Genomic DNA, 26,743 nt, shown 5'->3' on the forward strand with positions numbered 1-26,743 from the left:
TTGAGTCTGTGGGTAGTAATCCTAACTTAAAACTACATTGAGTGGAATTACAACGTATTTGTTTAATGTAAAACATATCTTTGTTAACTGACGTTTCACTACTTCTGCTCTTTTTCACTCGCTTTTGTAATAACCTTTTCATATCACAAGCCGAGGTCAGAATCCAAGCCCCGATTTACAGTACAAATATATGAATCCGAGTGATCCGACCACGGCTGATTTGGTCGCGGTCGGAACGTTCACATGAGAAAGGTGCGAACTACCATAAGACATCTGTCCCTCGCAACACCCCGCTCACTATACCGCAAAGTATAGTGATCGGGGTGTTGCGGGGGACTCCCCTGCAGTCTTTTTTAAAAATTATACTTACCTGCAATGCTACCACCAAAGGTAGGAACCTTTGGTGTTCGAACCTTTGGTGGGAGCATTTTTAGAACTTTTCGTCATTACGACCATTTGTTCGCGGTAAAATCGACCTAAACCCAAATGAATGCCATTCTCAAGAATGTTAGTATTTTTGGCCTCCCACTTTCTTCACATCTTCTCTATTTGTAGTAATTGAGGGGTGACGTGCTAGTCATTTCCGTCTTTACCAATATGTTCAACATCCTCTTTCCCAAGTCATCTATGCCTAACTCTCCTTATCAAAAATAATGCCTTTCCGTATCCAGGATTCTGGATTTATGGCCATTATTACTGCATTCATCTTTTATTCCCCACAGTAGCCTTCCCTCATCAATGCCCTCTCCAATTTTCAGAGCCCTGGTGTTCTCTCCATCTCCTTCTGGTGCTCGTTCGGGCGTCCACTACTTTCCACTATTTTTCATCTTTGGGGCTTGCCTTCCTTTCCTTCTGTCATTAATCATCCAAGTGGTACTTCCTAATACAGACTTTTGGCAGTTCCTCATTTGTGTTCTGTTCATCAGAGTTTATTCCTACAATATATTCCCTGGTCGCCCCTCATATCTGGTCTTAACTGGTGTCTTCTTTAGCATCTTACAATTTTCTTTGGAGGCTTCCACCCCAATTCCCGATCTTTGTTGGAGCTTTCCTATTATGAACCCCCAATCTTAATTTGCACATTCCAATCCCAAACTCCCTCTTCATTTAATACTTTTCTAACCCCCTTGTCAATTTGGCGCCAGTCAAAGTCTGTTTTGAATAGTCTCTGCTCATATTATTTTTGGTGATCTGGGCAGATTGCCAGGGAGTTCATTCACCCGACTTGAGTTGTGACACCACTGGGATTCCACTTAACCTTCCGGGACTGTTGACACATTTCTCACCTCACAGGTGCAATGCCGTGCCGAAGGAATAGCATAACAGGGGAGGATCAAGACTATAGTGCTTTCCCTCATGAAGATCCTGGCATTCCCTGCCCATGTGGGGAGAAAGCACCCAACATATAATACAGACTGTTACTGGATTGCATGACTTTCAGTCTCTCAAGACAGCCATTTTAGACGGAGAATAACACGAATGTCTATAGAAAGATGAGAGAATGACATTGGACAATGTTGACTAGAAAGATGACTGTCTAGGGTCACCAGTTTGGGTTAATGCCTGTCAAATCATATTATTGCATCGGGGTAGTTTGGAGAATGGATGAACGATTCCAGCTGCTGACTGCTCCACAGACCCACTAAGCATCCCCTCATTTATGTTTCACGAGGGAGGGGGTTTACAAGCGTTCCCTTCTTTCACTCCCATTTTTTGTTGTTCAATGAAGAATTTAGTAGCCTTTTAGACCCCTGTGTATTCATTTATGTAATTTTTTGGGCTCTCAGAAGCAATCTGGGATTTAAAGGGTCAATTTGCCTTTTTTTTATTTCCTTAATGTATGAAACATTATCCCCATTGACAAACACTCACTGGTAGAAGTGTTCAAACATAGGCACTAACCCTGGGACAGAGGTGCTCTTAGGTGGGTTCCTTGCTTGACATGTGGGTAGAAAAAGGGAGAAAGTGCCCCTGTGGCACATTCATAATAGCAGCGGTATAGGGCATATCAATGTGCTTTTATGCGAGTATCGGGGAGCCAGAAGTTGCATCGCATTTGCCAGCACTGAGCAGACCGCTAAATTGGGGCGTGGGGGGGGGCGGGGGTTAGCTCATTTACTCTGGATTTCGGTTTTTAACATGTAAGCTCACAGGTTTAAACGCAGCCCACTGACGTTCTCTGTTAAGAGAGCCACCTGTGATGCTTTCATTAGATTGGTATTTTAATAAATGTACTTGGTTTTTGGGACACACATGGATCCTCATGGAAATGTGACTGTGTACGTACACAAAATAAACGTCTGAATGTTTATTATATAAAGTTTCTGGCAGAGATAGTCTCGTTAGCTCTGTGCTGAAGTTTTTCATTTATTTTACATGAGTGGATGCGTTGTGTCCCTACATTAATGGTAGGTGTTGCCATTTTGTAATATTCTTGTGTACACCCTGAGGGTCAGGCAAGGATTTGTGTGATGCTATCCAAGGACGGAGGTGCCATTTTAATTTGCTCGTCAACTGGTCACTTCACACGCAGCACTACCACTATGCCCTGAGAGCTACTCACTATAAAATTAACAAAGTTGTTCACGCTTCCAATTTCCCACCCGAAATTGAATTATGCTTTCTATAGGACTTTCTAATCTTGATTGAAAGCATATTCAGTCATGTTTTGCAATGCCACGTCTCTTTGTATAAGGCTGTGAAGCAACGGGAAAGTGACATATAGCACTGTTTACTGCCAAAATAATTAAATAAGCGTTAGCAGCACTCATCTCAGTAAAAGTTTGCATCACCCAATGTAGATCCTACAACCCATCTGAACCTAGCATTACACTGCTATCCTCTATCAACAAGACGAGGTAATGGAAGCCTAAGTTGAGAAGGGGAGTCTGGGCTGAATTATGCAAATTAACTCCAAGAAGAGCCCAGCCTGAGACCAAGAGGAATCCAACCACCCACCCAACCATTACCATCACCATAAAACTCCTAGCAGGCATCAAGAACTTTCAAGTAGCCTGGTTTATGGCCGTGCTCCCAGTGGAGCCACATACCCCAAACCACCCTCATTTAAGAGTGCCTGCTGTTCCTCCCAGCTTTCCTGTCAATTGAACCTAGCAGTTCAGGGCCTAGTGAGCAAGTTGGAGAGAGTGTGCTCTCCTGCTCCTTTAGGTATCACTTGAATACATCAAGGCAGTGCAGGAAAGCTGCTTCACCTGTGCTTAAGATGTAAGCCAGACTCTGCATGACGGCATCAGAATGTGGACGCTTGCCCTCCTAGAGTGTTGTCCGTAATGTAAATGTCTCCTTTGACCCAGCTAGCCTGCCATGCATCATTTTACAACTTTACCTCCAATTTAATTTCGTCATTTTGCATTCCAGTGGCTTATTTACCAATTCACTGGGTACAAGGACCAAAGCCAAGGGCTATGGGTGCAGGAGATCCTTTTGGTGAAACTCTCCTCTTGTGTCTCCCATCGCTCATTCTGCACACAGCCAATTCCTGGCCTTGACTCCTCCGTCAGCAGACTTAACTTTAAAGGAGCCCCCCCTGCAGCCATCATCAGGAGGGAATCCAATGTGATTATCTGGTTAGGAACCCCCCCCCCACCACCCATGACTTCACAAGGTCTTCATGCAACCACAACATAATACCATCACACCAGTAATGGCCTCCGTGAAAATTCTGCCAGACAGTTAAAGAAGCTCTTGTACCTTCTTATGATTGCATTTTATTCCGGTCAAAACACGAATAATTATACATTAATCCCAACCATCACTAATTAAGGCTATTTCTTCAGCTCTCACTGCGAGTGGCAATTCATTCTGAGAATGTTATATTGAACATTAGCTTTCACAGCATTCAGAAGCAAGAGACCACTACTATGAAACACCACACTAAAACATGATTTTATTGCATTGCTTTGCATGTATGGCTAGCACAGGTTTTCTGGCCTTTGAATATCAAATGCAGACTGACAAATGGACATGTATTGAATGCATCTTTGAATACATCTGACAAAAAATGTACATTTAATTTGAATGTGTTGGCATGTTATTGATTGTGCATGTGTTCTGTATCCAATGTAATGCTCTTATTTCATGTCTGAACAGACTGCGGTCTGTGAAAGGGCCATTCACCCCACAGCAGTTTGCAGCCATAACAGTGGCAGTAAGGAGCTATACAAATATCAAGTAATACTTCCATATTCTCCCTACATCAACCACTGCCAAATAGCAGAACACTTTCTTTGATCCTTTTATCATACCACACAATCTTCAATAGAGCCTCTATCACACCTACTGACTTCTTGAAAGCCACATCACGCCGTTTACTTTTCAAGCCAACTTGATTAAATTGTTTGCATAGTCGTCTCCACTCCTTCCTTTATTGAGTACTGCCATTCATTAGAGTCTACCGTATATTATTCTGATCCTCATTAAAGCCTGCCTACTGCCTCATTTCAAGGGAGTCTTGTTTGCCATCACATTAATCTTCTTTCCCTCCTGTGTTCCTTTACTACAACCACCTGCCTCCTATCCTTTATGTTAGATTGCCTTTCTGCCCCCTTCTGTTCTACAATGGACCATCCATCCACCGTCAGAGTTGACCGGAGTCTTTCTTTTAACATCTTGGATTGGAGACGTGAATTCCACAAATAGCTATTCACTTAAGCCTCCCACCTCTATTTTTGCTTTTCACTCTCCATCTTCTGCTACATTAGAGCCTTTCATCCACTCGCCTGATTGTAGATAATTGATTTTCTGGCCTACTTTTTTCCTTGCTCATTCACCTATTCAGTAAAGTGCTTGGTCTTCCTTACCATTGCTTCTGCTCACATGCCCTGCATTTTTGTCCTTCCACCCGCCCTACACTCTCTCTGCACAGAAAACTTTCCCACCACACACTCTACACTGGGGAATGCAATGCCATCAGACCTTTAGTTTTACCTTTTGTTCATACACATAGTAACCATGTGCCTTTTGCTTCCTGTTACCATATTTTCTAATGCTTAAGTTACTTACCTGTAACTCTTGTTCTCCAGCATGGGTCTGGCATGGATTCACATGCTCATGAATATTCCCCTTCGTCAGGTTAGGAATCCTCAGTAAAAGAAAAAACAGTTTAACTTTCGCTTGAAAACTGTATTTATCCTCTAAACCAATCACTGTCCTCTGGGTCATACTGCCCTCATCCAATGACAGTCCTCTCCCTAACCTCTACCCCTGATGACCATCTTCAGATTTGGTAAGCATGTAAAGTGGCAGTATAAACCAAGAAGGGCCACAGAGGGGAAGGAGGGAGGGTTTGTGCATGCAAATCCATGCCAGCCCCATGCTGTAGAACAAGAGTAACAGGTAAGTAACTTAAACCGTCTCCAGCATGGGGTCTGGTATGGATTCACATGCTCATAAATAAAGATTACACAGCAGTACAATTACACAACCACGGGAGGTAGCAAGGATCAACAGAAGCAACAACACTTACCCCTGTAACAGACTTACCTCAAGTGAACAGGTTGCCTAGCACCGCTTGGCTGACCTGGGACTCCTTCCTGGAATCCCTGTCGATGCAGTAAAACATAGTGAAGGTGTGCGTGGACCTCCATGTCAAGCAGGGGCACACCAGTGAGAAACACTGTCATTTCAGTGATGGCTTTGGTAGAGTGGGCTTTCGGCCGGCCAGGATGAGGTATGTTAGCCAGACGATGACCGTGCATGATGCAGCCAGAGAGCCACCTGGACATGGAAGCCTTAGACAAGGCCTTCGTGTGATTCACAGGTTAATGAATAACTGAGAAGTCTTCCGAAAAAGTTTGTGCGTGCCACGTAAAACTTCAAGGCACAAGCAATGTCCAGCGAATGCAAGGTTCTTTCCGTTTACAACAACGGATTTGGGAAAAAGACGGCAACACCAAAGGCTCATTGAGGTGGAACTCCGATGGCACCTTAGGCATGAAAGTGGCGTGTGTATGCAGTACCACCCTAGCAGCATCTAAAGACAAGTATGGCTGTTTGCAGGACAGGGGCCGTTGACAGACGCGGTAGGTCTGGGTGCCACATTTGTCACGGCAACGCCGAGAAATGAGTATCATCTTGCAGTGACATAGTCTGAGTGTATTGATCACTCGTACTAGAAGTGGGAGCAGAGAGAAAGTGTACAGGAAAAGTCCCTCCCACGGGAACAAGAAAGCATCCCCCATGCTCCTCAGCTGCAGGAACCTCCTGGTGAACCTCTGGCACTTGGAGTTTGCCGTCGTCACGAAGAGGTTCATCTGGGTTTGACCCCATTTGTGGAATAGAAGATCCACCTCGTCCTGGAGAACTTCCCACTCATGGCAAGAATGTAGTTCCCTGCTGAGCGAGTCTGCAATTGTGTTCTTGGTGCTCGCCAGGTGAAAAGGGACGAGAAACATGTCCTGATGAATGGCTCAGTCCCACAGATGCTGGGCCTCCCTGGAGAGCACATCCTGTCATACTTCCTGACGTAGAACATGGTGGTGGTGTTCTCCATGAAGATCCTCACCACCTTGCCCCTCAGCGATGGAAGGAAAGGCTTGAGGGCCCAGAAGAGGGCCAGTAGCTCCAAGACGTTGAGGTGAAATTCCTTTTCTTCTGGCAGCCAGAGGCCTCTGGCGTGCAACTTTCCGGTGTGAGCTCCCTAACCTTCCAGAGAAGCATCCATGGTGACTGTCTCCCTTGCCTGAGATGAGAGCGCACTGTATTGCCCGTCAGAACTCCCTGTTGAGGGCCATCTTGTCAGTCCAGGATCCCGAGACTTGCAGCCACCTTGCATCCAGACACTCATGAAGAGGCCACATTCAGGCACAGGTTTTCGGCGCCTCCAATAACTCAGCTGAACTTTTCAAAATCTGCAGGGAACTAGCCAAACCCTCTGCAGTCTCCTCCTCCCCATCTCCTTCCCAGGCCCTCTGCAATGCACTGGCCTTGCACTTTGCCCCCAAAACTCAGGACATTCTGACCACCCTTTCTACACTCCCTCGCAACCCATCCCACTATCCCGCCACACTCTACCCCATCCCTCCTTTTCCTCCTCCTCTCCTGTCACACCTGAAGAAGTTATCAGAGTTGTCCGCTCCATGAAGGTCTCTTCTAAACAGATCTCCCCTTGCTCATCCAGGACCATCAAGGTTAACATTGGCTCTCTTGCCCCTGCTCTCGCTGATTTCTGCAATCACTCTTGTCACTGGATCTTTCCCCTCCCCCCCTTAAGCACCTCCTTGTGCACCCACTCCTGGAAAAAACATCCTCTGACCCTACCTGCCCTGCCAGCTACCGCCCTATCTCCATCACCCCCTTCCTGGGGAAGCCACTTGACAAGCTGGCCTTGCCCCAACTCAACTCTCACACTAAACTTGTTGGTGGCCTCCACGACCATCAATCTGGATTCCGAGCATCCAGAAGCATGGAAACTGCTCTTCTGAACACCTGTGAAGAACTTCTCGCATCTCTGGACTCCAACTCCCCAGCTGTCCTTATCCTTCTCAATCTCCCCCTCTGCATTTGACACAGTTAACCATTCCATCCTCATACAAAAACTCCACAATACACTTGGTATCTCGCAACGGGCACCGGATTGGCAGTCCTCTTTTCTCACTAAGCGCTCTTCCCAAGTTATCGTGTGCCCCTTCTCCTCTCCACCTGTAGTGTCCCCCAGGGCTCTATACTCTTCCCCTGGCTCTTTAACATCTACCTTCCTCTGCTTGCACGCCTCATCTCCTCTTTCTCCTCCAACTTCCAGTGTTACGCAGACACACCGCTCTTCTTCAGACTCCCCGCTGACCCTCTTGCACCCTCCATCATCCCTGACTGCCTATCTGCCATCCAGTCCTGGTGCACCTCCAATGATCTCTGCATCAACCCCTGTAAAACTGAGATCCTTCCCATTGGGACCCCTGTTCGCTGCTTCTTCCCCTCCCTCTGGCCTTCCTCCTTGGGCTCTCCCCCTGCGCCTTCAACTGAATCCAGAAACCTTGGAGTCATCTTCGACTCCTCTCACTCCTTCCTCCCTCACACATTGCCAATAAGTCCAACTATCAGCTCTTCCTCCTCAAACAAGTTTGACCTTCTCTCACTTTCTCTCAGAGGCGCAATGTGACTCAAGCCCTGGTTCTCTCTAGACTGGACTACTGTACAGACGCCTCCGGAATCTTCCTTCTTCCACTCTGCAACACCTTCACCTTATCCAGAATAGGGCAGCAAGACTTATCCTTGACCTTAAGCCCAGGGCCTGCATCTCACCTGCACTAAAAAGTCTTCACTGGCTCCCGGTTGCAGCACAGATTGAATTCAAATCCCTCTGTATTATCCATAAGGCTGTCTGAGCCCAGGGACCACACCATCGTCAACTTTATCTCACTAAATACTCTCCCTCTAGACCACTTCGGGCCTCAGGCACCAACTCTTTGTGTAAAGCGTTTTGCTAAACAGAGGTCAGGGGGTAGCTCACTTTCTGCAGGATCCCTCCTTTGGAATAGCCCCCCCCCCCTTACCCTGCACCTGGAACAGGATCTTCTCAATTTCCAGAAGCTTCTCAAGACTTTCCTCTTTTCCTCCTCCCCACCTTCTCTCCTTTGCTAATCCCACAGTTGCTGAAAGTGTCCTTGGCTCTTATGCATCCTCTGGGCCTTGACCTCCCACACCAATTCTTCCCAGCTCCTGTATATCCACAGCACTTTGCACACGCTTTGCTCTGGAGGCTCGCACTTACACCTCCCGCAGCCCAGGCCATGTAGTACTCAACATTCCTAGCACTTGGACTATAGCTCAGCCACAAGCTCGGACTCCCCAGCACTTGCCCCCCACTTCCCTCTTCCTTTCTGCACTTGCACGTTCTGAATACTCACACGGCATAGTAGGTTCATCCCTCTCACTTTCCCCCCTCCGCTCTTAAATATTGTGTTGTAATGTTTTTCCCACCCTCGCTCCCTCCCTGCCCTGTGGGTGCTTTGAAATAGTATATTCTTATTGTATAAGCGCCTAAGAAGCAAACAAATAAATAGAGAGTCCTCATCTGTACTCTGCAAAGGAGGACGAGGTTGATGCAGGGAGACATCATGCCCAATAGCGACTTGACGGCTCACACAGTAGCCGACCACGCTGACAGGTGCTGCACCTTCCCTAGGATGGCTACCTCCCTCTCTTCTGAGGGAGACGCCAGGCAAGTCACTGTGTTGAGTCGGGCTCCCAGAAACAGAGCGCTCTGCGATGGCTCCCAGCAGGACTTTGGATAATTTATGGAGAATCCCAAATCCGTCAGCAGATGCACGATCCTCCCGTGTGCTGGCTTGTCAGAGCACGGGAGCGGGATCAAACTAGCCAATCGTCCAGGTAAGGGTAGACGTGGATGCCTTCCAGATGAAGATGCACCGCTACCCGAGTCAAGCACTTCGTGAGGACCCTCGGGCTGATTTCAGGCCGAAGGGAAATGCCTTGAACTGATGAACCGCAGGAACTTGCGCTGCATCCGATGGATGAGGATGTGGAAGTCGCCTTCCTCCAGTTGGCCGTGCACATGCTGCAACAGGACCATCCTGAACTTCTGGGACTTCAAGTACTTGTTGAAACGTCGCAGGTCCAGGATCGGCCTCCACCCTCCTGTTTTCTTTCGGACCAAAAAGTATTTGGAGTACACTCTATAGCCCCAGAGGCGCTGGACGATAGGCTCTATCTCCCAGTTTTTTTAACATGGGGTGGACCTCCTGCAACAGCTGTGCCACGTGTTGTTCTTGTCGAGCCATAGGTGGAACACTAGGTCACCTGCGTTGGAACTCCAAATTGTGCCCCTGTCAGAGCATCCAGCACCCATCTGTCGGTGGTGATAGTCTTCCACACGCTGACAAAACTCGCCAGTCGGCCTCCCACTGGGGTGCACAAGTGGGGGCCCAGGTCCACGGCCTGTTTCGGTGTTTGGGGCTCTGCAGGCAGCGTCGACGTTGTCCTCCGCTGCCATATGCCTGTGAGTGGCCTCTGTAGGCCTCTTGTGTCATGGAGCGAGAGGGCTGCCGATAAGAGGTGGTGTGTAGCCCTTGGAGGATCTGCCAGACTTTGCCCTTGATGAACGAAAGGACGACGACCGACATTGCTGCAGGGTACCCAGCGAACGTGCTGTCTCCGTGTCATGTCTTGATGATCTGAAGATACCTGTTAAACTGTTTCTCCCCGTCAAATGACATGTCCAAAACCTAAGACTGAATGCCCAGCCTGAAGTACGGGACTTTGAGGCATCTCTGTCGACGAAGAGACACTCTGTTTCCCATCTGATGGAATCCAGTGTCTGCAATGTCGACCGCCACTGTGATGGCGTGGTCAAAGGCCACTTCCCCCTCCTGGAACAGCTCAAGAGCTTCCGCCTTCTTGTCATCAGAAAGTAAATCCAGTATACGGCCCAGCTTGTACCATAGTTCCCGGACGTAGTGGGCTAAAACGGCCAGGGTATTTGCGGCTTTATTGGTGCTGGCAGCTGTATATATAATCCTTTTTCCCATAGCATCCAGCTTCTTGCTCTCTTGTTCCGGGGGGACAGTGGTGGCAGACTACGGAATCTGGTGAAGGCTGGGACCTAAGGCACTTGGGGGCCAAGTCAGTGACTCTGTATTATTTTCCCCGAGCGGGGTAGGGCTCAGATTCTTCAGCAGCGTTAGGGCTTCATCCCAAATGCCATCCAACAAGCGTATGGACATGATGGTGCCATACTGTGGAAAACAAAGTCACTTTTACTAATCTTGCCAGCAAAGCAATGGAGTCTGCAATCACTGTAAAGATGGCCGCCGCCTCCCTCATGGAGGCTCCTTCCTCCATTGCCTTGTCGAAAGTCCTGCCTCGGCCACCTTCTAATTGGCTGGAAAACAGCCTTGTGCCACCTGGAATCCAGAGCCGGCAGGCCCGCTGCACCCACTCCACCAGGAGAATCCATGCCTCCATTTCCAAGAAGCCTCATGCATTTACAATGCATCTTAGGGGGTGTAAGTCGGGCTATGGGAGAGTTGTTGCAGCAGCATGGCACCATGTATGAAAGGTCGGTGGGCTCAGCGGGTAAGGCGGTGAGCCCGGCTGGTCTTGTGGGGGTGTGGCAAAGAATCTGGGAGCATGGGATGCATCACAAGCATAACTTGCAGAGAGATGGCTGCATAAAGCCTCATTGCACTAACCTGTGTTGGGGACCGTAGTTTGGCCGCCACATGGTAAGGAGAATCTGGAGGGCCGTAAAGCGATGCAGTCAAGACTGTGATGCTGGAAATGCATTGGAGGGACAGGGCCTACGTATATTTGTCCTTTATTGCTTTATCATGTGTGTTCGGTCTTATTTTCCACACAGGAGTTCATGTGGGACTCCTGGCGGTGCAGCTCTTCCTCTTTTTGGTTTGGTGAACAGACTCTTGGGATACCCTTATGGCACCCATGGGTGGGAGTACAACCCTGTACTCCTAGTGTATGTTTCTGGGCACCTGTCTGTGGCTCACATAGCAGGGTATGGGCTGGTGGCAGCTCTATGCTGAATTTGACGGGTGCTCTGAGTAGCCTCCATTTTGGGGGTGCTCTGAGAGGCCCTGACATTGGAATCAGCTGATTCCTGATGGGAAACAGGATGGCCCCTGTGGCCTCTTGCTTTCTATCGCCTGTTACCTTATTTTTCCCAAAGTCCCGGGAAGCCCTGACTCTTTGCCTTCCCCCTGACTGGCTGTTGGGTGGAAGTTCCATATATGGTAGTGTGGGGGAAGTCCAGGCCAGACTGGCTGAAGCCTTCCCAATGACTATGTTGTGGGTACCGTCGTGGGTTGGGACCTGGGTAAATGGAGTGTGTGAAGAATACGCATTTCATGTTATGGGTGTCTAGTATCTGGTGTTTGACACAATGACTGACACAGCCCTGCCCGAATGCAGTGTGGAGTGCTGAATGGCAGAGTGATTGTCCAGATCCACATTCCATGTTTTGAGTGTCTGGATGGAGAAGAATGGCCTGAATGCACTGTGAGCCCGATTGGCTGCCTGAATGCCCTTCTGAATGATTTGTTGCCCGAGTGTGACCCAGAAGAGTGAATGGGATATCAACAGTATATCTGGGGACCTCTCACAGATGGAAATTGTTCTGAAGCTGAAGTTGATACTTGATGCTTAACCTTGAAGCCCACTGGAAGAACAGGAATTGCTGCTGCTGTCCGCCAATCTGAAAGCTGCTGTTCCTTCAAGGAACTGATCCAAGAGAGGATCTTGCTAGGACAACTCTCCCCGAGCTACGAGGGGACCATCGTGCACCAGCTGACCTTCGCCAAAGCGCCCTGAAAGTAAGTCCTTGAAAGGCTGCCAACCGGAGACGGGGAACGCCGTGGAATCGCAAAGCAAAGCACCCAGACATTGAAGTCCATCGCCGTCGCCGACCAGAGCCGCAGTGCTCCTTTGCCTAAGAACACTTTGAAACAAGGACTCCCTTGCTCATCACCGTCGACCGCTTTCGTACTGCCACAGAAAGTCAGGGTCGACGACTGAGGAGAATCTGCCGGTGGGTTTCCCACCACCCGAAGACCACAGAGACACCGACGACTCGACGCCCTTGCTGGGCCAAAGTTCTTTAGTAACTCTTTGCGGCAACCAACTATCATCGTCAAGGTGCACTGCATGCTTCACCTTCACAGGACGTCCACGACTGATCGTCGACAAGCACCACCAGGACCAAAGCTGCTGCCTCGACGACTTTGTTCACCATTTCCTCGTGGGATCTCGATAATCCGTGGCTCCTGCCTTAAAGAGAGCCACTCAAGAAGGATCTGTCTACGGCCCGACGTCAAACTCTGCTATTCCAGGTGCATTGGGGTGGTAGAACCTTTCTAGGGGGAAATAAGACTCATATGAACAATATATGGACTGGGCTTGTATTATATCTTTATTTACAGGTTGCCCAGGTGGGGGGATCCTCACACACAACTCTGTCTAGGTAACAGGGCCAGTATTCTGCCTATTGTTTTAACCAACCTGCTTTCCTCCAATGTCGATTGTTGGTTCACCTTAGTAACTGATTTGCATGACATTTGAACTGAGTACAGTTGATGCATTTTAATAGAATCGAAGAGTAATTGTGGTACCACATATAAACTGTATATATTTACCATTCTAGATTAGCTTGAGCACAGTGTGTTATTGTGATTGTGTACATAACTTGAGCCTATTTATATAAAGACTGTGTTATCACTAACATAGTGTGTGGACATTCCTTTGTGGGTGCTTGGGGACTGCACTGTACTTAAGAACCAGCCCACATCACCTCTTGAGAGCTAAGCCTTGATTGCTCATCCATTGCTACCAACAATAGAGAATCTTGGCTGAGGTGCTCTGTGCTTCGACTCTGCCATATAGCGAGCAGGAGTACAGATAACCCCCCTTCAGTCTTTACAAAGACATACAGATTTTCTTGTCTGGGGCTCCAGACCCAGACAGGCTCCCAATTTACCCTCACATGAACACGCGTTGGTCCACCCCCGCCCCCGCGCTATTCCCTCTACCTGTTCATTTAATTTGGCGCACTCAATACACCTGATGTAACTTCCCTCTTGAGGTGTGCCTTGCCTAGCAATGCTAATGTTATGTGCTCCACAACCATTGACAACACAACTATGACGCATGCCTTGCCTAATGCTAGAAATGTCGTGGGTGCCCAACAATATGTCATTGCCTTGTGCATCGAAACCATTGACACAATATCCATGATGCATGCCTTGCCTGAAGATGTTAATCCTGGATGTACCCAACAATATTAATCTGCCATGTTTATTACTCAGAATGATAACCTAGCACGTGTGACGCCACTCTTCAAAATGTTGCCCTTTCTCACCTTATATTACCGTCATGCCTGGTAAAAAGGTCCCCTCCACCGACAATATCCCAAACCCCACTTGCCACAGGCACCTCTCCTGATGATACTCCCACTGCACATACTACAGCACTAATCAATATAGCCCCAAATGAGCACAATGATGACCAGTTTGCTCCAACACGTACCCTGCCAGACCTACTTACCTCCGTCAAATGAAAATTATCTTTCGTAGATATTGTAGATACTCCCTCATCCCCATCATTGAGTTGTATACGTTACAAGTTGAGGCCATTTTATTATATGGACTCGACCTTGGTCTCCTGGACTTATACACCATGTTTGATCGCATACAAGGCGTAATATGGAAAAAGACGCTTCGGCTCCCAATGGTACTTCCAAATTCCATTCTGCGCCACCAACTGGAACTTGCCTCGTTGGCAGCTAAATATCAATGGCGCAAACTCTCAATTTACGCCAAAATGTTAACTCCGCCAAGAAATTAGCTATTTGTAACTTTTAATGAGTTGATAAAGCATGCGAATGTACCCTCACTAATTACATTTGTGTTAGCATTGGAGTTCCTCCTTTTGCTAATTAACGTTAACAAAAACTATCTTGCGCTCCGTCTTCCCATGGTAAAAAAAAAAGCAGTTTCAATTTGATTGGTTAGTAACTATCGAATCTAACAATACATTCAAGACATATCCAAAAAAGGGGAAACCCCATGCCAAGTATGTAATGCTGCTTCCTTGTAACAAAGCGCGTTTTCTATTAATGCACTTCAAATTTATCCAATTTCTTACCATTGAACGAATCCAGAATTGGAAGAAATAGAACAGTAAAATCCCTGACAGCTCGTGTCGCTTTTGCAATCACAATGGTGAGATAGAATCCCTAAAACATCTCGTTCTATATTGTCAATCATTTGAGAACAGGAGAAATATGACATTTGCAGAATATAGTTTTGGAACTACTGTTTGCGCCAGAGAATTATTGTGGGCACACTTGATGTGGGGTGAAAGCAGTTCCTTGATTTTAAAACTTACTAGGCTGCTAATCTGTATCAATGATGCACTTGAGTCAATTAATTGCACCCTTCTTAATGACTTATAAGTTGGCTTTGGAAAATTCCACTTTTAATGTGCTTATGTACAACAAAAACACATCCGTTTTGACCAAATTGCACTGTTTATCTGACTGCAGTTATGATTTTAATATATTGTATTGTAAAATCGACCAGTGAAAGTTTGCTCAATAGTTCCTTGTAACAGAGAATCGATTTTCTCCATTTTGTCATCAATAATACTTGAGGATCACTTAGTTATCAGTAGAAGCTATGAACTTATTGGCCTCTGTGTGTTTGAGTAACTCTTCTTTGGTGTACACACATATATGTACATTTGTGAACTAATGCCATTCAGTTGACTCTCACCATGCTTTGTTACTCTATATTTTATGTTGTTTTAGAAAGACTAGTATTTTAGTTTCTTTTGTAAATAATTTAGCAAAACCTTAACCCTCTATGTATCTTTACTTTCTTTTTTTAAGAATGTATACCAAAATATTATCTCTTGTAATATGATTGAATTTTTGTAAAGGTTTTTCTATAAACAAAACAGAAAATAAAAACATTTAAAAAATCAGACCATTTCTCTGCCACCCGCCGAGAAGTCCATTGGCTACCAATAAAAGCATGGATTGACTTTAAAACCCTGACATAAGCACACCGCTGCATCTACAATGAAAACCCCCACCTACCTTAACCGTGATGGAGGCAGTGGTGTTGGCTGGCGCCTTGAACCAGTCGGGTCCTTTGACTTGCATCTGAGCCTAGAAAGGCTTCCGGGAATCAGTCTTGGAGGACTTCTCGTCGGTGCAGGGGCCGGTGTAGGTGGCAGTCTCTGCTGTATTTCTGATACCAGTGCGTGCAGCGTGGTCAGAATGTCCAACAACACATCCCTAGGCTGGGGCGTTGGAAGGGTGAGGGCGGGAGGCTCGGTGCCGGTGCACCTTCTCTGGAGAGACCAACGATCGCAGTGAATCACCATCCGATAAGTGTCCCTGGCCTCTTTCATGGTCCAAATAGTAGCCCTCGGGTAGGTCCTCATACTCCTCGGAGCTAGCATAATTGTGTACGGTACACTTGGCTCAGCTCCCTGTTCTACACCCATGCTTGGGGTCGTAGAAGCTTCACTACTTCCCCTATCCCGAGTCTTCTGGAGGGGAACGGCTGCTGTCCCCTTCCCAGGGGTCTTCCCCAAAGTCGCGCCTGTCACCTCATGCCGCACTTGCAAGGTCACCCATTGAGCAGTCATTGCTGTGACTGTGGCCACCACATTTGTGGCCCACCTACCCTGTCACAATAGTGGTCTATGAGGTCATCGAATGGATGGTATCCGTCGTCGATATGGACGTGGCCTTCGATGAAGATGTTGAGGGTACCTTCTAGACTGATTGTAACAGTGATGTTGTTGCTGAGTGAGGCAGTAAAGGGCCGACTTTGGATCTCTCCGTCGTCTTGTCCATCGACAGCAAGCAGAGCTTTTGAAGGGGTTCAAAGACTTTCTCTAAGAGGGAGCGCCCCCTAACGGTAGGCTCACCATGGATGTGGCCAGTAATGGCAACCTTGCCCTTCCCACGTCAGAACCTGCAGCGACGGCGAACACAGTGGGATCTGATGTGAGCGGTTTAGCCTTCTTTTGGACCCCCGTGGGCGGGGCGTCCTCAAAGGACCTCGACCTCTTCTCTGAGGGAGATCGCTTGTGTGACCAGCCGATCCTTAAAGAAGCATGACCCTGCCCAGAGGCCGATTCAGAGGCCTTACCCTATTTTAACCATGCCGCCAGATCTCGCATCCGTCTTCATCGTGGTCGTATGCAGGCAATACAGGCATTTATGGTGACTATCTTCGACAAACACATTCCGCAGTCCACATTTTGCACAGAGTTTGATGAGGCATCTCTTCTACTCAGACATGTTGGAAAGGTGCGAAGTAGGCCCAAACCCAGACCTTGTTGAAACTTCGATGAAAGATCTTAATCGATGTAGGTTATCTTCACCAACAGCAGCTCACCTCTGCCAGTAATCTACCTTCGGTCGAATGATTAAGCAAAAAAAAACAAAAAAAAAAAGAAAATTTGGACAAAAAGGCAAAATTCTATCAAAAATACAAATATTAGCTCGGAGAGCAAGAAGAGGACTCCCAACACTGAAATGTGTGGTTAAAAATCTGAAGATGGCCACAAGGGGTGGAGCTTAGGGAGAAGACAGTGATTGGTTTAGAGGAGAAATACAGTTTTAAAGAGAAAGTGAAACAGTTTCTTTTACTGAAGATTCCCAGCCTGATGACGGGGAATATTCATGAGCAAGTGAATCCATGCCAGACCCCAAGCTGGAGAACTGGTTTTCTTTCATTCCTCCTGATGTTTGGGCCTTCATTTTCTTCCCTCCATCTACAGTCTCATCACTAGAAATGTGCTTAGTATCCATGTAAACAGCTACATGTGTCTCCATCCTTCTGCTATTCACTGGATTGAGTCATCAACACTGTGGTAAAAGAGGGGCTTTTCACAGAGCACAGGAAAGAAGCTTCTCCAGGAACATCTGCCAAAACCTGTTTTGTCAAGGCTCTTTTATCCCCCGTTCTAACATAATGTTTTGCCCCTTAGCCCAATGCAAAAGTACAACCTAAACTAATAGGTGAAGACGCAGAGTGTGTCTTGAAATCCCAGCAGCGGAGTGGATCCCCAGGGCAGTCATTCTTTAAAGGCAGCACTGTGATTTTCCCAGCATTGTGAACTCAGCCTGCTGGTTGTGCAGAAGTCAGATACAGTTCACATTAATGTGAAGTTCCGGGGCACAAGTTGTGTGACCATCACCAAGCTTGTGGGTCATGGTCAGACAGTTGGTGGTGTGGACCCAAGTCTGAACAGGGAAGCACCAGAGAAAGATGCCGGCCAGACAGTGCAAAATCACCACTGCATGCAGAGATGACCGGCACATGACCACTGATAAGCATGCAATGTGGATAGCCCATAAAAATAGAGGTGACCCTTCCTGCCCCTGGATAATGGTGGACCTCTTTGTAACCCCCACCCCAGATGAGGTTGAACCTGGTAGCAAAAAGTGTTTTTCTTAAGGTGCTGGGAAATGCACACTGTGCAGGGAGTAGCTACACAGCAGTGTACAATCCCCCTGAGAAAACCACAGTGAGCTCCCCAGAGAGTGTACTTTTTCAACTACATCATAGAGAGGACAGGAGACTTCAAACGTGGAGGGATCTACGGAATAGGATCGGTCTCTTGGAAATTGGTTACTCCACAGACCTATAGATGCTATTCACAAGGATAAACACAGGCTGGTAGCCCAAGCAGTCTAACTGGATTGGAGGGTTTTGAAAAGAGTTCACTTGCAGCAGTGGGCTGAAGAAAGTGGTGGTGGTGGGGGGGACAATGGATGATACATTTCTTTTTAGTAAAGCACAACATGACATGAAAAATGTTGCTTCAGAGTCCTTGTTGGAGGAAGAGGGTAAGGAGGACAGCGACTTAACACCCAGAGGCCAAGAAGAGGGGCAGATTAGGAGGGATAACTTTCAATTATAACCAAGACTGTATTCCATTAATATACTACAGGTACGTTATACAGAAGTAAAACAACAATAAAACATTCAGTTTGAGAGATGCGCAACTCAAAACATTGCAGAGGCCGACCATGGAATCAACCACCTTGAGAACAAAAGTACTCAATCCAATGTTACAGTGCTGGGAAAAACATCCGTCAGGCATTGTTGAACACTGGTTTCATTGATATATGCTTACAGCCTTAACCGGATCGCCCTGGTTGTCAATGGGTTATTTAGGTTGGGGATCTGGGTTGATTGAGGCGAGTAGGTAGCCCCCATTACGGTGGTGGTGGTGGCCGACTCTTAGTTCAGGGAGTGGTCGTTGAGAGCCAACACTCAAAAAAGGTATTGCTACATGAACAGGCATCCAGCTTTTCCAGAGCTCAGACAGCTTTTGATGACCAAACAGCAGGATTTGAAGTAGCTCTGGGAGGGTGGACCTCACTTCTGAGCGTCGCCTACCAGCAAGTATGTTCCCCCCTACCTTAGGGTACCCTTCAGGTTAGGTATTCTCACCTTCTAACAGCAGGTTGCACTCCTAGGTCCCAACGATAATTCTGACACACTCCTACCAGCAAGTTTTCCATCTTGCTTTGGGATTTTTCCAGGCTGTGATATTTAATTAATTGTACAAATTATGCATGTATGGTTATGCTCACTCTTTTCCCACTAATGCTTTTCAATGAAGATTTGCTAAATGTAATGTACTGCATTTCTTTTTTTTTTCAAAGCATTAATCCTTTTGGCGTTCAAACATTTGACACTCTTTTGCTCCTCAAGTTAACAAGTCTTTCTTGAAAGTCTTGCAACTAAATTTATGTACTTCTTCCTTAGACATGATCCACCTATAATCTTTCTTCCAGGATTCGAAAGTTAACAAAGGTTCATGAAGACACTTTGAAGTCTATGTCTCAGGATCTTTTCTCACTACCTCTTTCTTCATTGGGTTTCAGGTATAGCACCATTGCACCCGGAGGCAGCCTAACGCAGGTCATTCAGTTTACTCCTACTCAGACTGGTGTGCGTAGACTGAACCTGGATCTGGACTGCAACAAATTCCAAGACATCAAAGGCTACAGGAGCTTGGAAGTCCTACCAGGCTGAGTCCACTTGAAGAGGCAACAACGCCAATGAAACAAGCCTCAAGTACAAGTTACACCAGGACTAACAAAGACATGATTTTATTTTGTTTTTCTTAATTATGAATGTCAAGTAAAGTGAAGTCGCCCAGAATACATTAAATGTATTTCTAAAGAAAACTACATGTTTTACATAATGGTGGTAAGTTATTTCGAGAGCACTGCAAAAAACAATGGGGAGCTTTTCACCGATATACATAATATATGAAGGTTTGGGATAGAGATGCAGTTGGGTTTTTGTGTAAAAAAAAAACAAGACCTAGAGTATCAGGCTGTAGGGGAGAAACAAGGCAGTATGGCAAATCAAAGGAGAGAGATAGGACACTGCATAGGCAAGTTGGCATCATACCATTTTCCTTTTTCAGAATCGAAGGTAAGTACAAAAGTGAGAGAAACATTGTGAGTTTTTTAAATGAAAAGAAACTATGGTATTTGGCTCATTTAGGAACACTTCTTTATAAGGCAGGATTTCAAGGTGGGAAATGCGTCAATGTTTGCTGAAATGCGTAACCAAGGCAAAATGCTGATTTTGGTGAACGAGAGCAGTTGGGGGAGGGTTCTCCCACACAAACAAACCTTTTGTACTACAAACTTTCTAACAATTTAGGTCATTAATTTGTCACAACAGAATAGTAGGAGGAGATGATTTGTGGCCTCTTTCTAGACCATTTGCACTGCTGTTTCAGATGGTAGTTCCAAAGTGTGCATGCAGGACTTCACTATAGCTTATGACCCACTCCACGTAGACAAAGGCCAACCAATTGAGATGCATCTGAATCCATCTGTGCACATCCTCTGGCATTTTGCATAAGATTTTATTCTGCAGGTTAGTTTGCTCTACTGTGGAGCCTCTCCAAACCCACTGTGGTGTTTGCCGATCATTGAAGAAGAGAACACTGTGTCAAGTCTTTGATTTTGCCCATGTTATGATCCACTGCACGGTCGAGGAACTCGACCCACCCGGATTCTGACTCTGCACATACGTGACTTGCCCTAAAAACATAGGATGAGAATTTCAGTGAGAACAAATTCAAATACAGATAACGGACTTTCTTTTAAACGTTTCACTGAAAGAACACTAAAACCTGGTTTAGAACAAAACCATCTCCAGAATTAACTCTTCAACCACTCTGCCTAGAAAGCAATAACACAAAATTAATCAATTTATTACAAAAAATGTAAAGTATTCAATTCAGACAAAACGTGAATTAATACACAGCTATTTTACCCCCAGCATTTCACACACAGATGAGGAGGGAGACTAACAGCGCTTTGTCATGTAGCTTCCATTTTCTACACACATTTGACCTTGTCACCTGCAACTTAATCGGGTATCCTCTGCTTTACCCACCTGCTCTGCCCATTTCTGCTTGCATGGTCTGTGCTTTCACCTACCTGCCACCTCATCAAAGAAACTATCCCCCATATAACCATGTAGACTCTTGAAAAAATTCAATTTGTCGTGCACTGCCCCCTTTGCCCTCTCTGTAGCCCCACTCAGCTTCGTCCTTGCCCAATTGTTCACCTGATCAGCCCACCATGAAGCTCTACAATAAGTTCTGCCAACTTTAAAGACACTTTATGTTATGTTGCTACAGTGCATTACAATTGTACTGGCAACTCGTATACTATCTAGAACAATGAGCAGGAAATATTTCATTTAATGGACTTATGTAATTTAAAACACAAAACACTCGAAACCTACAGATTGTCAGTTTAGTTGTCAGCTACAGGTTTAGGACATATTACTTCAATGAACTTACAAAAAACCTCTTCCACATCAGTCATCCAGAACAACATCCAGAACAACATGGACAGAGCGGAGCGAACAGACATTAAAATTGCTAGGGAAGAACAATTCTATATATCTGCACTTTTTAGAAAATCTTCGCAAACAACTCCACTGCTGTGATCGATGAGCTGCTACCCACAGGATATACAACAATTTCTTTAAACCAAGACTCTGAGAATGCAGTGTTGCATTGATCTATGCTAATGTCAAAGTGTACAACGATCCCAACACAAGCACCTCAAAAAAGTTCTCAACCTAGTTTACTACTCAACCAAAAATTGCTCCCTGATAGATCAATTTAATCTGTTGTTTGACAGCATGGAAACAAACAGGCTTGGAGGAGACGATGAACAATGTGGGAACTGCAGGGTTCACCCCATAAGTGACTCTTAGTCATGGAACTCATTCAGTGCTACACATCATCTTTTTGGACATTGTGAAGCAGAAAGTTCAAGCCCAGCATGGACAGACCATACCCCAATTTCTATCCACGCTGCCAATTGAATTCCCACTCCTGTGCCCCGATCAAGCACCTCAAAGGCAATTTTCTAAATATTTCAAAGAAATGCATTCACTCACCAGGTTTAACTCACAGTTGCACGCCCTCCACATTTTGCTGCAACCCAAGAACAGATGCAGAAAATGTTACATTTAAAAAGTACCAAATCTCGATGTTCTGACACCAGTAGAAATTAGATGTGAATTGTCACTCTCCCAGGACAGACCATCAAAACATTCAAGTTAGTTTTTTATTTGATTTCAATGATTATGCGACCACAGACTTGAGAGGCCTAATAAAAGACATACCTACTGTAAGAGGAAAAACATGTGAATTAAGACAGCAGATGAAAATGGAAGCGCGCAGAAAGGCACATGGCCCAGAAGTAGAATGGGTAGGAGATGAGCTGAGCAAGACACCCTGGCAGTGAAGCTGCAACGTCCCAGGTAAGCCAGAAGAGGAGCTGTGAAAATGCCCAGGTGCCCAGCTCTATATTGGGAACTACTGCCAAGGACTCTGGTACACAGGTGAAGATCAGAGTGGGGTACCGCAAATCTCCCGTAACTATCCCATAGTTACACTGCTGCGAAGGAATGTGCAACACTGGAAAGACTAAGATCGCGTTGGATATTTAAGTTAGTGAGGCCGATTTACCAAATACCCCGGGCAGAGTGAAGAGGAAGGGGCAAGTTTAACATGCTTCTGTGAACCATCCCGACACCTTGGGTGCCACAAAGCACCATAGAACTAGTAGAGTTGTAGAACAATCTGAAACCCAGAGAAGGTGAGAGGCTGAAACACAGGGCCCTATTCTTGTATAAGGAAAGAAGTCAAGATGTACCGAAAACATGCCATGCTGAAGTTGTGTTCCATAGAGTTTTGTGAAAGACTGCAAATACGAACACAATGCTGCATTCTGGTCGAGCCCCCAAATGTTCTATGAATGAATAATAAATTGCAAAAATGAACATGATACCACATTCTGGTAAGCGATACTGCAAACAAAGACTACAGCATTGCACTCTGGGAATTGAAGGTACACACACAACTTTATAAGAATACAAAAAAGATTAAAGTTAAGAATATCATGGTGTAGTCCTGGAATTAAGTCAGAGAGTCCTATGGTTGAAGGAATACAAAAAAAGACAAAAAAATAAAACAACTTATTATCAACTAAGATTAAGTATAGCAGACAGCAAACTCAGCCAGAGAAAGATTCCAATATTACAGCAGATGCTTTAAAAAGAAGATACAAAGAGGGGTGAAAAGGTAGAACCTCCCCTAATCCCCACCCCTTCTATTGGCAACTCTGGGACAAGGAGAAGGTAAGCCAGATAACACCAGAAGTTAAAGCAACCTATGTGACTCAAACTTGAGAGGAGCGGAGGGAGGAGATATTCTGGGACTGATTAGTCCAAGGAAGGAAATTCAAGCAAGAACAACATAATTCACTTGAAACTATTGTAGTTGGGAAATGAGATTATTTAAAAAGTCATTCGTTTATGAGAATCAAAACCTGGCAAGAACTAAAGAAGAATATTTGAAAATAAAAAATGGTTTTGTTTAACCTCCAATTTGTTTGAGTTTGATTAACACCATTCCATCACAGAGAAGACTGAAAACAGAAATCAAAGCTGCCAAAAAATTGTTCAAACTTGACCTGGTCAACCAAACGAGGACTGGTTGTAGTCGCCAATGCGCGTGCGCAAATCCAGTTCCTTTTATGACGGAAACACTTGCAGTGTTCACGAGGGAGGCATCATAAAGTCAAAATGGCGGAAAGAAAATCTGAAAACTACCTTGGTTAAAAAGGAGTCGAACCAAACCATGAAACACTTTAAGGTCTTTTGCGAAATGTCCAAGCAAGAAATCTTCAAGTACACATCCTATAACCCAGAAAAATACATAGAAGCTGTACTGGACTCCTTTGAAAAGAAAATGTTGGTCATCACTTAACTTCCATTTACGCCAGTAAAGTCTTTTCAACCTTTTAACCACTGAGTGTGGCACGTATCTTGTAGGCGACAAGTGAAATTAAAGGGTATCCAGTGATAATATTGCAGGAAATAATAAAGAATGAATTTACAAAGATGACAAAAATATTGCAAGAAACAAGAGTGAGTAAAAAATACATGAAAGCAGAAATAAATATTGAAATGAAGAAATGATTTAATGATAGGGGTGTGATTTAAGTGTAAAAAAAGTAAAACAGATTTAGGTTAAAATTGGGATAAAGGGGAGAGAGACAAGGCGAGTTTAAGAGTAGGAGAGGTAAGGGGACCTTGGTGGGTCCCCTCCAAAAATAGGTATTTTTAAAATGTGCACTCTAAAAGGCATTTCAATATTTTTTCATGCAATATTTCTAACACTGTAATTGTACACCACTGTTATTTCTGCAATAAAAATCAAAGTGAACCAAATTAAAGATCTATAGCTGCCAAAGAAACCATGCTCACTTCATACATGATGAAATACATCAACAGCCTCCTCTCAGGCAACACCAGTGTTGAATTCTGTCATACGTCCGTGGCAAATACATTGAGTGCCATTGATAAAGGTAAACATATACCTGTTATTTACAATGTAATAAACAGCAAATCAATTGTTGTGGAAAGCTCATATTACTGGGCAGATGGGGGATCTGTGCGTATCAAGTGTCTGCAGGGATTCCTTACATTTTGAAGATTTAGTACAAGCCAGAGTTGGAAGAACTTCATTAATTATGCAAGAATATGCTACTGGCTTGTTCCAAGATGCTATACGTGAGCAGTATCTACTTTATTTAACCTTGGAGCACCTAGATGTTTCAACAGGCTGGTAGATAGCAGGCCCAGCCTCCATTAGGTTTCCCACTCAATTTTGTAGGCGTAGTGCCTCTTGTTAGGTCAAGTCCAAATCACAACAAGCTGGCCTAAATTGGATACGAGTCACACCTTCCAAAACCAGAAAAACACGGACACTATATATAGATTGCACTTTATCGCAAAGTGCTGTAATAACAGGTATTGCTGCTATCAAAATCAACAGCATTCCTTTGATCAAACTCTGAAGGATGTAACCTATGTTACACACAGATCAATCTGCTGCGCAATCATACCTTCTCTTAATTAAGAAAATTAGATGATGGTGAATGATTTGGGGACCAAGATACAGGTTGAAGGGCTAACACCTGTAAGGCCTGGGAACAACTTAGCGTGATCAACCGATGATACTTTTTTCAGTCTAAACTTATCTTCTCACCTAATGAGGCGACTGACAATCTTTACTGAGAAGGAAGAGACATGTCACATTGTGCAGCGATATGTAGTGTTTCACTGCAACTGGGTGGGTCCAAACCATATAAACCATATAATAACATGACAATGAGGTGGTGGGCTCTTTTGGGGTGGCCTAAGTCCTTGACATCAGCACAAGTGTCGGCCTTTCTGAGCATGGCGAGCTAATACATTCATCACAGATTGCAGCGAGTTGCAGTTCCCTTTGCTGATCCTTTCAGGGTAGGAGGCCTAAGCAAGCGATTTAAACTAGCCATGATCTATCTAAATGTCCCTGCAATGTGTAAACGGATTAGTCTGACCAGATCAATGGAGCAGTTTTGAAGCCAGTTGGGCTAGGATGAAGCGTAATCCCTGATCATCAGATCTCACCACAAACATTCTGAAAGGGTAAAAAATTAGGCAGCCACTCGGTAGGAATCCTTAGCAATGTCATGGGCTCTGCAAACAATGCAGCTATACCTCCGTCATACTCACTTAAAGGTTCATAACAACCCAAAACCTTTAACAGAGTTAGGCACAATTGTTAAGACCGGTTCTAAATTGCTCAGGTAGGCTCTTGACGGGTAGGCCCATGCCGTCCATTGGCAGGATAGCTAGCATACAAATACTCTTCATATGCCGGCTTAACATAAATCCAAACAGGCCCATTGACAAGGTTGCATCTTCTTGAACTTCCACAAGGCATTGCGGTGTGGGGAGTCACCATCAGTACCATTTTCAGGTAATAAGGCAGGTTACAAAACCTACGGGGCTCTACATGGCATTGTGCACCAGGATAAGCTTGGTGTATGCATTTTAGGTCTGGCCACCACCACAATTTACACCTTGTGCTTCTTAATGGTTCTGTGGTATGCCACAAAAGCCATGCTGAGGGAGCTACTGACCTTCCTAGTTTCTAGGAGAGCCCAAGGTCAGGAGTACCCCCACTTGCAATTTTGGGAATGGTTGTGCAGGTTTGCACTGATGGTAGATCTGCTTGTGTGATTATCCTACTTCTTTCCTAATCAAAAGGCATCAGCTTTGTGCAGCAGCATGGTCCCAAGTGCTCCATGTCGCTCCACATTGTTACTCTGTTGGCTTGTTAATCTAAGATTTTGGTCATGGCAGATTCTGTGCGGCATGACAAAGGGATGACATTTGCTCAGGAATGTTTGTTGATCCACCAACCTGCTGAAAATAACTAATGATTGGAGTCAATAATGCCTCCATCTGGATCCTAAATCCAGCATCTCAAAGCAACCTATGCTGCACAGGGAGGCAGGTAAAGAAGGAACCAGGACATGCTTGGCCCCTGGCAGACAATATGGCCCCCCCCACCGCTAGGTGAAATGTTTCATGGTGGGACTCAATCAGAATCTGGGCGCTCAATGGGTATTATAAATATGACATGCCTGTAATCATCTTTCTGATGCTTGTGTCTGCTTGGATATGCATGCTTTGCATAGGGAGACATCTAGTGGTTGGTGAGGAGTATTCCAAGACTTGTTTTTGAACTTCAAAAAGGGATGTTGCCAGGGTGTGTCTGTAATACTATCCCTAGTGCGGTGTGTATTGTACCCATTCCTTCACGCGTTGGTGTCCTCAGA

The 26,743-nt window shown here is 45.4% G+C and overlaps 1 protein-coding gene across 1 annotated transcript in view; it reads left to right on the forward strand.

Moving 5' to 3' along the window:
• LOC138580555 (protein-glutamine gamma-glutamyltransferase 5-like) overlaps positions 1-19,708 on the forward strand; it is a 148,269-nt gene extending 128,561 nt beyond the window's left edge. The window contains exon 13 of the mRNA XM_069651187.1: positions 19,403-19,708. Coding sequence (XP_069507288.1) covers positions 19,403-19,553 — 151 coding nt within the window. The 3' untranslated portion in view covers positions 19,554-19,708. The remainder of the gene's footprint in view (positions 1-19,402) is intronic.
• The last annotated feature ends 7,035 nt before the right edge of the window (positions 19,709-26,743 follow it).

The sequence above is a fragment of the Ambystoma mexicanum genome, chromosome 3p (genome assembly GCF_040938575.1).
Source record: "Ambystoma mexicanum isolate Mex_15411 chromosome 3p, UKY_AmexF1_1, whole genome shotgun sequence".
NCBI classification, from domain to species: domain Eukaryota; kingdom Metazoa; phylum Chordata; class Amphibia; order Caudata; family Ambystomatidae; genus Ambystoma; species Ambystoma mexicanum.